The sequence below is a fragment of the Carassius auratus genome, chromosome 34 (genome assembly GCF_003368295.1).
Source record: "Carassius auratus strain Wakin chromosome 34, ASM336829v1, whole genome shotgun sequence".
Taxonomy (NCBI): domain Eukaryota; kingdom Metazoa; phylum Chordata; class Actinopteri; order Cypriniformes; family Cyprinidae; genus Carassius; species Carassius auratus.
This window is the reverse complement of record NC_039276.1, coordinates 20,363,306-20,378,991: the sequence shown is the minus strand read 5'-3', so window position 1 is coordinate 20,378,991 and position 15,686 is coordinate 20,363,306. Positions and strand designations below refer to the sequence as shown.

The window sequence follows — 15,686 nt, the reverse complement described above, 5'->3', positions numbered from 1 at the left end:
TGATCTGTGCACAGTACGTGGGTCCCTCACAGACCTCACACCAAATTTGACCAAGTCATTGTGTGGGGGTTTGCTCAGTGCAATAATCTAGCAGACACGGCTGAGTACAACAACATTCTCTAAAGGTCTCCATCAGTCTCCATTGTTGCTGAGTGATAGTTGAATGTGAGAGAAGTATGGAAGAATGAAGTCATTTACCTTAACAGTGCCAGTCAGCAGGGAGGCCTTTCTCATTATCCCATTATTAGTAAAAAAAAATATATATATATATTTATTTTTCTTTATTTTATGTGCAGTTGCATAACAACAGTGATACGACTCTCTCTTATAATAATACATGTCTTCAAATTGACAAGTTCCACTTGCTTTAACATGTTTAAAATGGTATTCAGAACTGGTTCCAGTTGGATTCATGAATTCATGACATGTGGGCTAATTCATTTTAGCAAATTAATACAAACCACTCAATATCAAATTCTCAGACTCATCAGTCACAAATGGCTCACAGTCTAAGCTCTCATTGAATTAACATCTGACTCCTTCAGTAAACTGTCATTACCTTCGGTCATATCCGATCTGAGACCAAGAGCCATTACCGTGTAATGTTGTAAAGGATTGTGAGATGTCAATCTTAATACAGACTGAGGAACGAGTAGAAATCAAGCGCTTCTGAATGGTGTACCTGATATAAACCAAACTCACAGCTCCTGAGAAATGACTAAAGATGAAATGCTTCTGGAGTGACTCCTGAGGAGGATTTCATTTTAAAAAAGCCCTGACAATAATCATTACTGCAGAGCCTGGTTGTGTGGCAGGAATACTAACAGGATACAATCCTGAATTACACCATACCTAATTCACAGGACAGTCCTGGGACATTCATATTTAACGTTTACTGTGAAACCAGTTAGTTACTCTAACTGATCTACTCTTCGAAACTAAGGCATAAATATGACTCGGAATTGTAATTTACAGTAATGTTTAGGGATTATTTTAGGTAAATTTTTATAAACGTCCTCTTTTCTCTTGCTTTTAAATAGACTAGATTATGAATGCGTGCACGTTGTACTTTCACTTTTGAATAAGCGGCAATTGGTAATTCGGTGGCAATTGCTTGAATGGACCAAAAAAGCAATTAAACCATTAAAATTTAACCCAGAAAAAAACTGATTTCATAATGGAACTGTTGATTTAAATTTTAATAAATTGTTATATTGTATCATAAAAATGATTCAGATTTCTTAAGGCACTAATCTACAGTAGAGTGGGTCAGAAGCAGGGCTGTCCTTAGCTTAAGTAGGGCCCGGAGCGAGGTATGAAGCATGAAACTTCAGGAAACCTGTTTGAAAACAGTAATGATTTTTGCAGCTCATGGTGATGATATTGGTGCAAAAAATGTCACCCTCAAATGTTTATTTCTGTAAGTGTGCCAGATTATCTACCTCTAACAAAAATATAAATGTGCCACTTCTCTTTTCTCTTGTCCACTTTCCATACTACAGTATGAATCTTTGTTTCTTCCTATTCGTGTTTTGCGTGGCTTCATCAGGGACTCTTGTGAAGAGGATCTGAGTACTTTGTGTTGTGCGGATATACAGTGACAGCTGGAGCTTTGTGTGAGGAACTTCTTCATTTGTCATCAGCTGCTGAAAAGATGACATTGTTCTGAGCTAATGCACGCTGTGTCCTTGTTTAGCATAATCTACTTCATAAAACATTCCTGCTGACCTCCATCACTCACTGCTCTTCTGATTCACAGTGGAATGTTCCAGTGGGGCTGGTCCTCTCTGAGAAAATGAAGCATTCTGGCTTTAGATCTAGTGTTTGCTACTTTGCAACTAAATGGCTCAAAAATGTGAAACAGTATTATCATGGTACAGTATTTTACATTGACAGTTTTTATTGGAATCAAAGTAAAGGAGTTTGTACAGATGTGTAGTGTTATGTACATGGCCTTTGAGTTTCCTTATTTGGTCTTTTTCCTGTTCTTGTTTGGTTGATTTGTCTTAATTTCCCTGATTACTTCCCGTGTTCTTAAATACCCTGTCTGTCTAGTTCCTCCTCGTCCGTGATTACGTTTGTATATTGTATTATGTTGGATGTGCCCTTATTGTCCTGTGATTATTAAAAGAACCCTTTTGTATATCAACTTCCTTGTGCCTGTAACAGAATCACGGACCAAAACAGTTTATTTAGCTGCGTTTTTCTTTATTTTTGTTTTGTTTTCCTCCCTCTCCTGGAATGGCATTACCAGCAGTCCAACTCCTGTGCCTGGAGCAACTGGACTGTTCGCTGGAGGACCATACCAGGGTCTTTCTAGATCTGGCGTGCCTTACCCACTTCCCTGACCGCTTGCTCTCTCGCTCGGTGTATGCCTGCCAGCGAATGGTCCCAGAGAGCATTTCGCCGCTTTCGTGGATTGGGTGCTGGAGAAAAATGGATCTTCATTTACCATCTGCACCGCTGAAGAGGATTTCCAGCCCCACTCCTGACCCAGAGACCAGCCATCCACCAATCCATCGCATTGGGGCTAGAGCCCACCGCAGCCGCAGAGCCCGAGCCTGTCACTGTCGGAGAACAAGGACTCAAAAGCACGACTGACCAGGTGTGTGAGCCGGCAACACTGTGCATCGTGGGAGTATTGGTGGAGATCGAGGGCGTGGAGGAAAGCCCTGCCCACTCTTCTGTGACTGAGGGTGAGCTGCATTCAGTTTCTGGGAATTATATGGAGGACTTATAGACTGGTTTGTAAAGGGTAAGCCCTGAATCTCCTGTTTCTCCGCTGGTTCCGCCCAGCTCTGAAATTTCTGTTTCTCCGCTGGTTCCGTCCAGCCCGGAATTTCCTGTTTCTCCGCTGGTTGCGTCCAGCCCTGAATTTCCTGTTTCTCCGCTGGTTCCGTTCAGCCCTGAATTTTCTGTTTCTCCGCTGGTTCCGTCCAGCCCTGAATTTCCTGTTTCTTCGCTGGTTCCGCCCAGCTCTGAATCTCCTGTTTTTCCGCTGGTTCCACCCAGCCCTGATCCTCCTGTGTTCCCTCCCAGCCTCCCTCTCCCATCTCCTCCTAGACCAGTCAGTTCCTCTGCTCCATTTTCGCTAGTTCCGCCCAGCCCTGAATCTCCTGTTTCTCCGCTGGCTCTGTCCAGCCCTGCTCTTCCTGTGTTTCCTGCCGGCCTCTCTCTCTCATCTCCTCCTAGACCAGCCAGTTCCTCGACCTCATCTCCGCTGGTGCCAGTCAGTCCCGCAGCTCACCCCCAGTCAGCGCCATCTGGGCGCGATGGTTCGCCTCGGGACTTCCAGTCTCCAGCTCTGCTTGGCGTGTGGATTCCTGTCTCCGCCTCCAGCCTCCGAGCACTGGACTCCACCTCGGTCCTTCGACCCTGTGGCTCCGCCTTGGCACCCTGCTCCCTCATCTTCACCGTGGCCCGTCATCCCACCTGCTCCACCGGGCTCCCTCGCCCCTGGCTCCACATTGGTCAGTCGTGGACCATCCGCTGCCTCAGTCCTCGTCGTTCCATCCCTCCAGCTTTGTCAGGCTCCTCCTTCTTTCTGACTCCACCTCCGTTGCGCCGACTCGGTAGCGGGCTTCCGGAGCCACATCTCCGTCTCGGTCGTTGGTGCCTTCATCGCTGCCTTGGACCTGCGGACCCTCGGTATCACCGTGACTCTGCGGCTGCTCTGCTCCATCATGGGCTCCTCACCCACCAGCGGAGTCTCCGTCTGTGGACCCCCTGGTTTCGTCGGCTCCTCCTCCACCATGGCTTCTCCCGCCATTGACTCCCCCGTGGGTCATCATCCTGGCTGGTCTTTGGAGCACCATCTGGCTCTTCCTACTCTGGGCTCCTCCCTGGCTCCTCCCTCCTACTCCATCCTGGGTCCTCTCCTTTGCCTGCCCCTTCCCTGCCCCTTCCCTGCCCTACGCCCGCCTCCAGAATCCCCACCCTCCCTCCGCTGGTAATCCTCTTTTAGTGCGATGATGCACTGTTCCGGGAGGGGGCGAACTGTTATGTATATGGACTTTGAGTTTCCTTTATTTGGTCTTTTTCCTGTTTTTGTTTGGTTGATTTGATTAATCCCCACCTGTCTCCATTTCCCTGATTACATCCTGTGTTCTTAAATACCCTGTCTGTTTAGTTCCTCCTCGTCCATGATTATGTTTGTATATTGTATTGTTTGATGTGCCCTTATTCTCCTGCGATTATTAAAAGTACCCTTTTGTATATAGTCTTCCTCGTGCGCCCTTCATCAGATACAACACATACCATATATATATACCCAAAATTGTGAATAGCATTATGATTTTATTGAATTTTTTTATTTGTTCATAAAGTTTCCTGAAACCTGTGTGTGTAGGCCAGTTTTTGCTCACCTTTGTCACATTCATGAGTATGAGAACAGTAGGACAGAGTGTACTGTAGATGAGAGAGAGAGAGATTCAGTGTAACCCTCAGATTAGGACATTGATTTATACATTGATTTAACTACTCTCATGTAGTTGTCATTTGTGCTGTTGTATTTATACTCAATAGGCAGCTAGAAAAATGATACTATATTTAAATTATACTTATTTATTTTTTACTGAAAAAATTCAGTAAACATTGCCCCCCAAACAAACTATGAGAAAGTAAATCCAATGAGCTTTAAAAGATTTTCAGATTTTTTAATTCTCTTTTGCTTTTGACCATCTACAAATGTTAAATCTACAAATAAAATGTTAAGGTTACCACTGCATCAGTCTGAAACAAATAAGGCAGTGATTAATTTATAGTTATTTTCAATGTACTCTCATTATAAAATAACTTCATTATTTCTTATAGATAGAGAGAGATTCAGTGTAACCCTCAGATTAGGACATTGATTTATACAGTTCTTATACCCATTTCAGTGAAACAGTTCAAAACAAAGATTTGCTTGCTTTATCTTTCAGAAATATTCCTGATCTGTGTAGCATTTTCTTTTGAAATGTTGCTGTGAGATCCAGAGAAAAGCACTTGAATTCAGGCGAAGAACAAAAATGTTTCGGTGATTTAGTTTAAAGCCAGACGAAACATCACTGATGTTCTCAACAGCACTGACAGACACTAGAAAACACGGTGCCATGAACTCTCATGTAGTTGTCATTTGTGCTGTTGTATTTATACTCAATAGGCAGCTAGAAAAATGATACTATATTTAAATTATACTTATTAATTATATATATTTAAATGATACTATATTACAAAATGTATACTATATTTTTAATTCACCTCTTTGTCATGTTCTGAAAATAGTATTTTTAAAACCACAATTAACTGGCTGGTTTCTGAACAGCTTTCAGTAAAAATCTGCTTTAAATTTTGAAAGAAAATAAAGGTTATGACATTTAACATGATAATTATCGATATTGACCGAAAAATCTCATCGTGATCATTTTATTTTGGCCATATCAACCAACCTTAGAACAAATTTTTAATTTGTGGCCACAATATATACCTTTTCTTTTGCACGTCATGTGCGAAGCTTTGTATATTTTAGAGCCAGTAGATATCACTTTATTGTTTTGATGCATTGATTGTATATTGTGTAAATGTAATCTCTCAGACTTTTTCACATTTGCCCACCTTCACTTTCAATCTAGAGGAGTTTGAGCTGTGAAGGTGAGAAAGAGTCAAAATAAACACCTAGACCTGCTTCATTAACTGCTGGCAACCTTAATGGACGGTCTCCAGAGAGTCTGCTGCTGCTACAATATCAGTTGTGTTTCACACTTTCACACTGACTCTGTATGTGTGTGTGTGTGTGTGTGTGTGTAGCTGATGGAGAATTTAGTGTAAACTGTAAAAGACCTTAAAGCAGAGAGAAAAAAGATCAATAAATGAGTTTGTGCTTTGAGTTCAGTGTATCAGTCAAATCATTGAGATGTTAGCTGAGCTCATTGCAGGTTTTATTTATCAGTGTGTTAAGCTCTTGTGGAGGGAAAATGATAATTAGTTGCTGATGGAAACATTAGCACTACAGGTGGAGATTTAAGCTTCTGATGCGTGTTTCCTTGCATCTCTCCCCGGGCTTCCACGGCTCAGTTAATGTGCTGGTGGAAGCCCTTAAATAATACTGGATGTGTGTGTTCATGCAGTGTTTGTGTTTTCCCCAGAGTGATTGCTACAGTAAGCATGTTTGTGTTGAGAAAGCCAGTACAGAACTATCCTGTTATCTCACTTGTAACTGTGCCCACTCTTGAACCAGCTTTTCTTAAACTGTCTCACACAGCTGTAGCGCCAGACCATCAGGATGTGTGTGTGTGTCCTTTGGGTCTATTAAAGCTGGTCAGAGTTTCTCCATACTGCATGACCAATCAATACTGCTGCAGGAAGTAGGGATCCACTATTATATTATCGGAACGTTATCGGCATGACCGATAATAGCTTAAAATATAAATATTGTACAAGCATTATGCCAAATTATGCCGATATGCCTCGTAATCTCATAAGACAAATAACTAACATGTACTCAGGGTGTAGAGATAAGATCATGTCAGTGGTGTGGTCAATATTTTGCCTGAATTCATAACCTTAACCCAGGTCCTAATGCCTGTTCGGTAAGTCCTTTTATTTATTTAGTGGGTGGTGTGGCTGTGGGTGTCTTTTATTTGTAATAAAATGAAAGTAAAATACAAAAAAAAAGATACTAAATGTGTTTTTGAATAAATTAAGCAGTTAAGTATAGCATGAATAAAAATCACAAACAGGGCACTTGTTAGTTAATTTAATATATGCAGATTTATTCATTAATGTGTATATATATATATATATATATATATATATATATATATATATATATATATATACTGTTTATATATGACCCCCCCCCCCATTGCCCTCCAAACAAACTATGAGAAAGTAAATCCAATGAGCTTTAAAAGATTTTCAGATTTTTTTCAGATCTCTTTTGCTTTTGACCATCTACAAATGTTAAATCTACAAATAAAATGGGTTACCACTGCATCAGTCTGAAACAAATAAGGCAGTGATTAATTTATAGTTATTTTCAATGTACTCTCATTATAAAATAACTTCATTATTTCTTATTTAATTCTAACAAGTAAGTTTTTGTTTAAAACTAAACAAAATAAAAAATATTATATCTTTAATCTTTGCACAGTAGAGACAAACAAACGGAAATATAAAGGTATCGGCTATCAGCCAAAATGTGTTGAAAAATATCGGATATCGGCAAAATCCAATATTGGTATCCCTAGCAGGAAGATACTTGGAGATACTGTAGCACATTCACACTCTTGAATACATTGTACTCACAGGGTGTCAAAAACAACATAACATACCATTATACTTTCCTCCTCAAAACACTACAGTATATCTCATGTACAGCACAAGCCTTGGGTCGCCTGTTCCAATTATAACAACTGAAACACTTTTCCAGGAGCATTTGACTACCTATCTTTGTGACAAGAAGTCTTCTTCATTGTATTTAATGTGCACTTAAAATTCCTAAATGTAAATGTTAATTTACAAAAATGTACTTACAGATAATATCAATTAAATAAAAAGGCCACCTAAGTGTGCTTAAAGAGAGTCCCCTTTTATGTAAGTAATAATGCCATATTAAAGGTTTTACTTAAAATTGCATTTTAAATCTTTGTATTTTAATAATCTTTTGTTGTGGTTTGAGGTACTTATTTTGATGTACTGACTAACATACAAAAGGACATGTAAAGTACTTGATTATAATTTTAACTGAAGTGAGTTATTTTACATCACATTTAAAGTTGTTATACTTAAATTCAATTTTATATCACATTTAAAGTTGTTATACTTAAATTCAATTTCATCATTACAAATGTGTAATTACAAATATATTTAAATAATTACATTTTATTTAGTTATATTTTAGTACTGTAAATGCTTATCAATAAAAAATTAAATCTAAGTACAGCACACTTTAACCAGTATGTCAAAAAAAATAACCTTTAAAGTTTATGTAACTGGATTTAATATAAATTTAAACTAAAAGAAATGTTTAACATTCAGTTGTCTCCAAAAGCAATACATTCAGTCTGTTCTTTTAACGTACATTATATCTGTTATAGATATAATTGTTCAGTAAAAAATGCTTTGCACTGCCTATGTCATTGAAATTTAGGCTGTTAAGAACAGTTATATGCTGATTTATTAGTCTTTTTGGATTACAGTATCTGTTAAACATAAGTATGACAGCAACCCTCTACATTGCGAGTAAATCACTCGCATATGCGACAAAATTTTACTCTGGGTGACTAAATTATGTCTATCGTTAGCCATTGGCTAACGTTTTTTACTCTCCAGTGTTTGTGTTCAAGGCTTTTATAATATATTAGCACATATTTTCACTTTTGTATTAAAACACACTAGTGTGAATGTAGCCTTATAAATATGTCTGGAACTCATGGGTTTTTCGTTTAAGAATGCCACAGTTTGTGTTAGGTGGGATTTAAATGTAAATTGACCTTGATGTGAATGTTATTTAAAGATACAATTTGTAACAAAGTTTTGTTATAATAAATTATGCTTTAATTTGAAAAAATGAAAAAACGAAAGAAACAATAAAACATTCTACTAAAGTGTCATTGTTTTTGTTTAAATTGGGGAACAAGTCTGCTAAAGCAGTCTTTGATGGAATATTTAAGTTGAAATGGAAAATGAACAAGAATCATTAAATTCCTTGTGATTCCCAAGTCTAGTGAAGCCTGTGGCTCGAGGACTGTCATACCGGTCCATAGAGCGTTGCTTAATGACACTGACAGGACGAAAAACATAATGAGCCCTGCTCAGTGCTCACTGGACAGTTTCCCTGATCAATGACCATACAGTTTTCAACCCCTAGTGTCATTCTTAACCCTTGCTTTTTATTGCTGTGCCCATATGCTTCTTGCTGCTTAATTTGTCAATAAAAAGACCGAAGAGGCCAATGAGCTGGAAGGAAAAAAAGCATACAGTATATAAGAAAAACTGCTCATGCACATAAAGAATCCTTTTTAAATAGTTTGTTGCTGGAAATGTCATCATAAAATGAACATTAGTTGTTTAATATTGAAGAAGTAACACTTGAAAAAACATTTGGCTTTATATATATATATATATATATATATATATATATATATATATATATATATATATATATATATATATATATATATATATATATATAAATATATATATATAATTTACAGGAAATTAAAAGTAATTGATATCATCAAGCCCTGTTAAAAGTATTTCATTTTATATAAATTTTACAACTGTATAATATCATTGTAGCTAAATACAGTAGATTGAATACAGTGTTTTCAATAATTGCCTCATATTCATATCAGTGATTGCGACAAAAGTCAGTTAATACTGAAACCATGACCACAGAGCCAATATACAAAGTGAACTGTAAGAAATCTGAAATCTTTACACTGCTTATGACCTCTGTGTCATCAAGTTTCTTATTCTCATTTCCTCCACAATTTGTGTTTCAGGTGAAATAGCTCAATAGTTTGGCTGCACAAGGAGTCACTGGTCATGCTGTGCTTTGGAGGGACGAGAAGAGACTCTTAATAAGAAAGAACGAGAGAGTCGACAGAGAGGAGAAGGTAGACAGCAGCTGCTATCATGTCTCGTCATCAAAGCCGAGCCACCAGCCTGGAGGAGAAGGGAGCCACACCCATCCACAAAAGCTCCACCCCCTCACACAAGAGCTCCACCCCCACTCACAAGAGCGCATCCTCTTCCTCTTCATCTCAGAGAGACAGTCGACAGGTAAAACTGACTTACTTTTGAAACAGAAGCCGTTTCCACAGCAGGAACTTTACCCAGGAACTAGGGACTTTGGGCCGGTACTCTGTGTATTTCCACCGCAGGAACCAGGAACTAAATAAAGTTCAGGGTAAAAAAATGCTCCTCAGAAAATCCCTGCTGGCGAGATTCTTTTCAAAGTTCCGGAACTTTCGGGGCCGGAACATGGGCGCTAAACATCCTGATTAGTTGAGTTCACGCAGCATTGTGATTTCAACCACCATTTATTCTGATCATTTTCAAAATATTATTATTATGTTATTGTGTCATGAAATGTAATTTTAAAAGTATTTCAGGCGAGGGTGTAGTTGTTTAAAACTGAAATCTGTGTTTTATTTATAATGACATAGCGCCTATTTAAAAATGTTTTGCTGATTTCGGAGACGGTGAGCTCCACACGATCAGTGGGAGCTCAGTCCTCATGTATCCGTCGAGAGCAGCCTCACCTCGATTTGTCCTTCTGATATGTGCTGCTGGCTCTGATGTATCTTCAGTGGTTAAACTTATTTATTATAAAAAATATTATTTGTTTTGGGTAAATCTAACAGGTTATCTTTGGTCAAATTAAATTTATCTATATGTTAAAATGAAAATAAAATTCCTGGGGAAAAAAGTTCTTGGTACAATTGTTCCGGGTAGGGCTGCACGATGTGTCGTTTAAGCATCGATATCGCGATTCCACGATAGTCACATCGCAGGATGTGCGATGTAGGCTGTTGTAGTTTATCCGTTATTCATTAACTGTACGGGCCAGCTGCTTCCCGGCCCTTGACGAATGTGATTCACGGATTAATTGCAAAGCTTAACCATCAGAGAGTGAAAGTTTATCATTGACAGGACTGAAAACCACATGCAAGTTTAACAAGGCAGAGAGAGAGAGGGAGCGCGAGAGAGACAGAGACAGAGACAGAGAGAGAGCGCGCGAGAGAGAGAGAGAGAGAGCGTGTGCGCGTGAGAGAGAGACAGAGAGAGAGAGAGCCATCTTCAAACAGCACGAGCGCTGTCTTGCTCTCTCCCTCGCGCATATTAATCAATTGACACAATGGTGTCATTGTTTAAATCATTTAAAATGAGAATGTAAGTGTGCTCACCCCTTTTTTGTTTGTAAGAAAAAATATCGCAATATATATCGCAGAAAAATAAAATATCGCAATGTCATTTTTTCCCAATATCGTGCAGCCATAGTTCCGGGTAATTTTGGTGGAAACGCTGCACTAGAAAGGAAAAGTTGTGGTTGTGTGGAAGTGCATGCACACATTTTCAGAGTGGTTAAAAAATAATTTGGTAACACTTTAAAATAAGGAACACATGTTTACTATTAACAACGACTTTTCCCTCAAGAAACTCCTAATTTGCTGCTTATTAATAGTTAGTAAGGTAGTTGTTAGCACTTTATGGTAAACTTTGGGGAAGTCATGGCCTAATGGTTAGAGATTCGGACTCATAATCCAAAGGTTGCGAGTTCAAGGCAGGAAATGTAGGGGGGGTGAATGTACAGCAGGGATCCTCAAATCTGGCCCACGAGATCCACTTTCCTGCAGAGTTTAGCTTTAACCCTAATCAAACACATCCGAGCTTGCTAATCTATGGCTTCAGGGTCATTAGACAATCACAAGTAGATGAGTTTGATCAGAGTTGGAGCTAAACTCTGCAGTGCATTGGCCCTCCAGGACAAGGTGCTTCCCTTGTGCCGAAGCATAAATGGCTGCCCACTACTCTGGGTGTGTGTTCACGGTGTGTATGTGTGTTCACTGCTGTTTGTGTGTACTTTAAATGGGTTAAATGCAGAGCACGAATTCCAAGTATGGTCACCTAACTTGGTTGTATGTCAAGTCACTTTCACTTAACACTTTAGAACCTATTATTAACAACAACTACCTACTGTTAACAGCAACTTTTCACTCAATAAACTCCTAATTTGTTGCTCATTAATAGTGAGTAAGGTAGTTGTTAGGTTTAGTTGTTGGGTAGGATTAGCGATGAAGTATAAGGTCATGTAGAAATTACTACTGCTTAATTACTACTAATAAATGGCTAATATTCTATTAATATGCATGCTAATAAGTAACTAGTTAAGGGAACCTAAAATAAAGTGTTACCCACTTTATTTTAAGAACCAATTCTCAATATTAAGTAGTTTCTTATTAGCATTCATATTACTAGCGTATTGGCTGTTTTATTAGTATTTGTGCAGCACATATTATTTGGGGTGCACGATAAATGTTGGCAAATAATTAATTATGTTCATTTTCAGCGTGGATTTGTGCAGCTTCTCAGTTAACAACAGCTCTGTGTAGTAACCGCTGCTCTATGTGAAATCACACACGTGATGGAATTTACCGCTGATTACTTTACTGACAAGATGCACATTTATTATTGGCCAAAATTTATTGTGCACCGCTACATATTATTGACTTATTTTGCATGACCATATTCTAGATCACTGACTACACCTAAACTTAACAACTACCTACCTAACTAACCATTAATAAGCAGCAAATTAGGAATTTGTTCAGGGAAAATCTAAATTAATCTTAATAAATATGTGTTCATTCTTTTGTGTTGCCATATTTTTCATATTCATTTTGTCCATGAGGATTATAAAATGCATCAAAGAAGAGTTATAAGCTGTGAAATCAAACCAACAAGATCCAAGAAGAATCAGGACATACAAAACGCTAGTTACATATGTTACTGTGGTTCTGTGAATTCTGGATGACTGCCAGAGGCAGTGTAAACACTATGGATTATCGCAGCACCAGCTAGATAGGTGGAGAAAATATACCAACAAAGTCACATGGTGTGACGTATGCTGAGCCCTGGAGGTTATAGGCTACAGTAGAACAGCAATCTTATTTATGAACTGAGGAAGAAGAACCTTTGGAAGAAAAGAAGGATTGGGTCGTAGAACCCATAGAACCCATAGAACCACCCCAGAGTCATCTGGTAACCAGCGCAAGCAACGTTCTCTAACAGACAGTGCATGCAACTCACTGACTCATTTCGCAGTAGCAATAGCTAACAAAAAAGAAGTCTTCAAGGACACCTATTTAATGTCAATGCTTTGCAAGGGCTCGAATTGGGGTGAGCACAGGAATGCAAGCACGAGTGAAAAATCCCACACAGGGAAATGAGGATTCCGAGCAGGGTTCAGACGGTGTGCTCCCTTCAGAAAACAGCAGACAAGACTGTGACAGCCAAAAGAAGACCCACCAACTGGAACATGATATGCAGAAATCGCAGCAACATATACTTTCAACGTGGAAGCTCCTTTTTTCTTCCTCCAGTAAACGTTGAAGAAAGCTTAAGATACTCGGAATGTCACATGCTGCAGGATCAAACCCCTGTTCCTCACACCATGCAGAAAAAAGCTTCCAACAGGAGGCATAAATCTGTGGTGTGGAAGAAGCCCTAGCATAAGAGATGGTGTGAATAACAGCAGTATCACAATGCTAGGGGAAGGATTTAGCCAAATGGCCAGACCCAAAGCTGCAGATGAGCCGGGTCCGGGTGCCAAACACTACCCTTCAGCTGGGAGAGGAGGTCCTTCCTGGGAGGAAGCTTCCATGGATTTCCTGTCAGAAGTCTCAGCACCAAAGGAAACCATGGTCTGGCTGGCCACTGTGGTGCCACAAGTAATACTCTGTGCTTGCACAGCGAGATCCTGTGCAACATCTCCCATAACAGAGGTGGAAATGCATATAGCAGGCAGTCCCGCCATTCGTGAGACAATGCATCCTGGCCCAGTGGACAGGACACCTCTGTCATTGTGAACCATAATCGGCAGTGGGTGGTCCTCTCTGAAGCAAAAAGATCCACCTCCTCTCTCCCAAACTGTAGCCAGATCTCCTGCACTACAACTGGATGAAGCCTCAATTCTCCTGGATGTACTTGATTCTGGGAAAGAGCATCCGCTGTCTGGTTGCACACTCCTGGTATATGAGCTGCCCTCAGTGAAGCTAGTCGTGGCTGACACCATGTCAGGATCTCGTGAGTCAACCGTAGAGACTTGCGGTGTCTTGTGCCACCCTGGTGGTTCAGATGTAACATGGTTGAGGTATTGTCGGACCGAACGAGAACATGGTGGCCTGCCAGAACTGGCATGAAGTACTTTAGGGCCAAGAACACTGCCCTTAGTTCAAGCAGGTTGATATGCTCTGTGGCCTGGATCAGTGTCCAGTGCCCACAAATACCCCTCCGATTCCACGTTGCCCCCCATCCTGTGAGGGAAGCATCTGTCGTGACCAACTCCCGACGAGAGGGAACAGCACCCAGGGGCACCCAGGGGTCTCCACCGCCTCAACGCACATATGCAACGGTGAGAAATTACAACCATTCAAAGACGATGCCTGGTGGGATCTAGCCGTAACCTGTTGTTCCACAACTGGAGTGGTCTGAGTTGGAGTATACCCAAGGGGATCACCACTGTAGCTGCTGTTAACATCCCTATCAGTCGTAAGACCACTTTGTACTGTTAAGACCCCCCCTCGGGCGAAAGTTAGCCTAAAGTTGCAGAATGTTCATCACACGTTCCTGAGACAGGGAGACAGAGATTAGACAGGAATTCAGGGTCATTCCTATGAACGTAGTGGTCTGTGATGGGACCAGATTGCTCTTTTTCTCGTTCACAGAAAACACCAGCTTCTGCACATGTCTCAAAAGCATTGTGGAGTCTTGTACAGCCTGTTGATGTGTTGGGGCACAGAGAAGCCAGTCGTCCAAATAAGGAAGAATGCGCATAACTCTCATCTAAAGAGGAGACAGAGCTGCACTCACACACCTTGTGAAGACGCGAGGAGCAAGGGAAAGGCCGAAGGGTAGCACTTTGAACTGGTAAGCTTGGTTCAGAAAACTGAAACGCAGAAACTTTCTGTGATGTATAGCAATTGAGATGTGAAAGTATGCATCTTTCAGATCGACACTTATGAACCAATCGTCTGCAGTCACAGACCGAAGAACATAGGCCTTGCACAGCATTCAAAAAGGAAGGACCTTCAGGAACAAATTCAGAAGCCTCAAATCGAAAATTGGGCAGAAGCCACCGTCCTTCTTCGGATCAAGAAAATATGTTGAATAGAACTTGTTTACCTGAACGAGAAGATTAACTTTTTCTATGGATCCCTTCTCTAACATTGAACAAATTTCCAGAGAGACCCTCTGCGCGAACCGTGTCTCTGACAACTGTAGGAACAATTCTTGAAAATCTGGGAGGCCGAAACGTAGCTCCGGTGTGACATAATGATATCGGGTCTGAACCGCTGACATCCTAAATGCAGGATTGCACTGCACCTGTGTCAGTTGATGAGTGGCTTCAGACAGCTTTACCCTCTTCTCCAACAGTTCCGGACCATTTGGACCAAAAAGATGCCCGGGAACAAATGGAAGATCTCTCAAGGTCTTCTTACAGTCCTCCGGCAGTTGTGCTTGGGCAAGCCACACTTGGCATCGGGCTGCCAGAAGCATGGTTGTAAGACTACCCAGCTCGTGGGTCACAAGACCTGTTGTGAGCAGAGCAGTTTGCAGAAATGATGAAACAGAGGGATCCGCATTTGCAGGTTCCAGCGTACTGGTGGCTACCAGAAGTAACTGGCAGATTGTGTTTTATGCTCGAGTAATGTAGGCAACAGACTCATATGCCTTTTTTAGCATGGAATCTGTACAACCGCATTGCGAACTGGGACATTGCACATTTCCTCGTAGTGCCTCATCAGGGGACACCACCAAAGCTCCCACGGGCTGCTCTATTTCCAGCGCATGACCCACTCTGATAGCATCTGCTTCAGCAATAGATGCTAGCGTTCGAGCAATCTTTGAGTGTCGCTTAGGCGGACCAGAACCAGTGAGAGCATTAGAGAATTCAGTCACAAAATCCTTACATGGTG

General features: G+C 40.6%; 1 protein-coding gene across 7 annotated transcripts in view; it reads left to right on the top strand.

Moving 5' to 3' along the window:
• LOC113053492 (oxysterol-binding protein-related protein 6-like) overlaps positions 1 to 15,686 on the top strand; it is a 57,943-nt gene that overhangs the window by 8,216 nt on the left and 34,041 nt on the right. For all 7 annotated transcript variants that reach the window (XM_026218578.1, XM_026218575.1, XM_026218580.1 and 4 more), the window contains exon 2: positions 9,489 to 9,768. In XM_026218578.1, coding sequence (XP_026074363.1) covers positions 9,622 to 9,768 — 147 coding nt within the window. In that variant the 5' untranslated portion in view covers positions 9,489 to 9,621. The remainder of the gene's footprint in view (positions 1 to 9,488; positions 9,769 to 15,686) is intronic.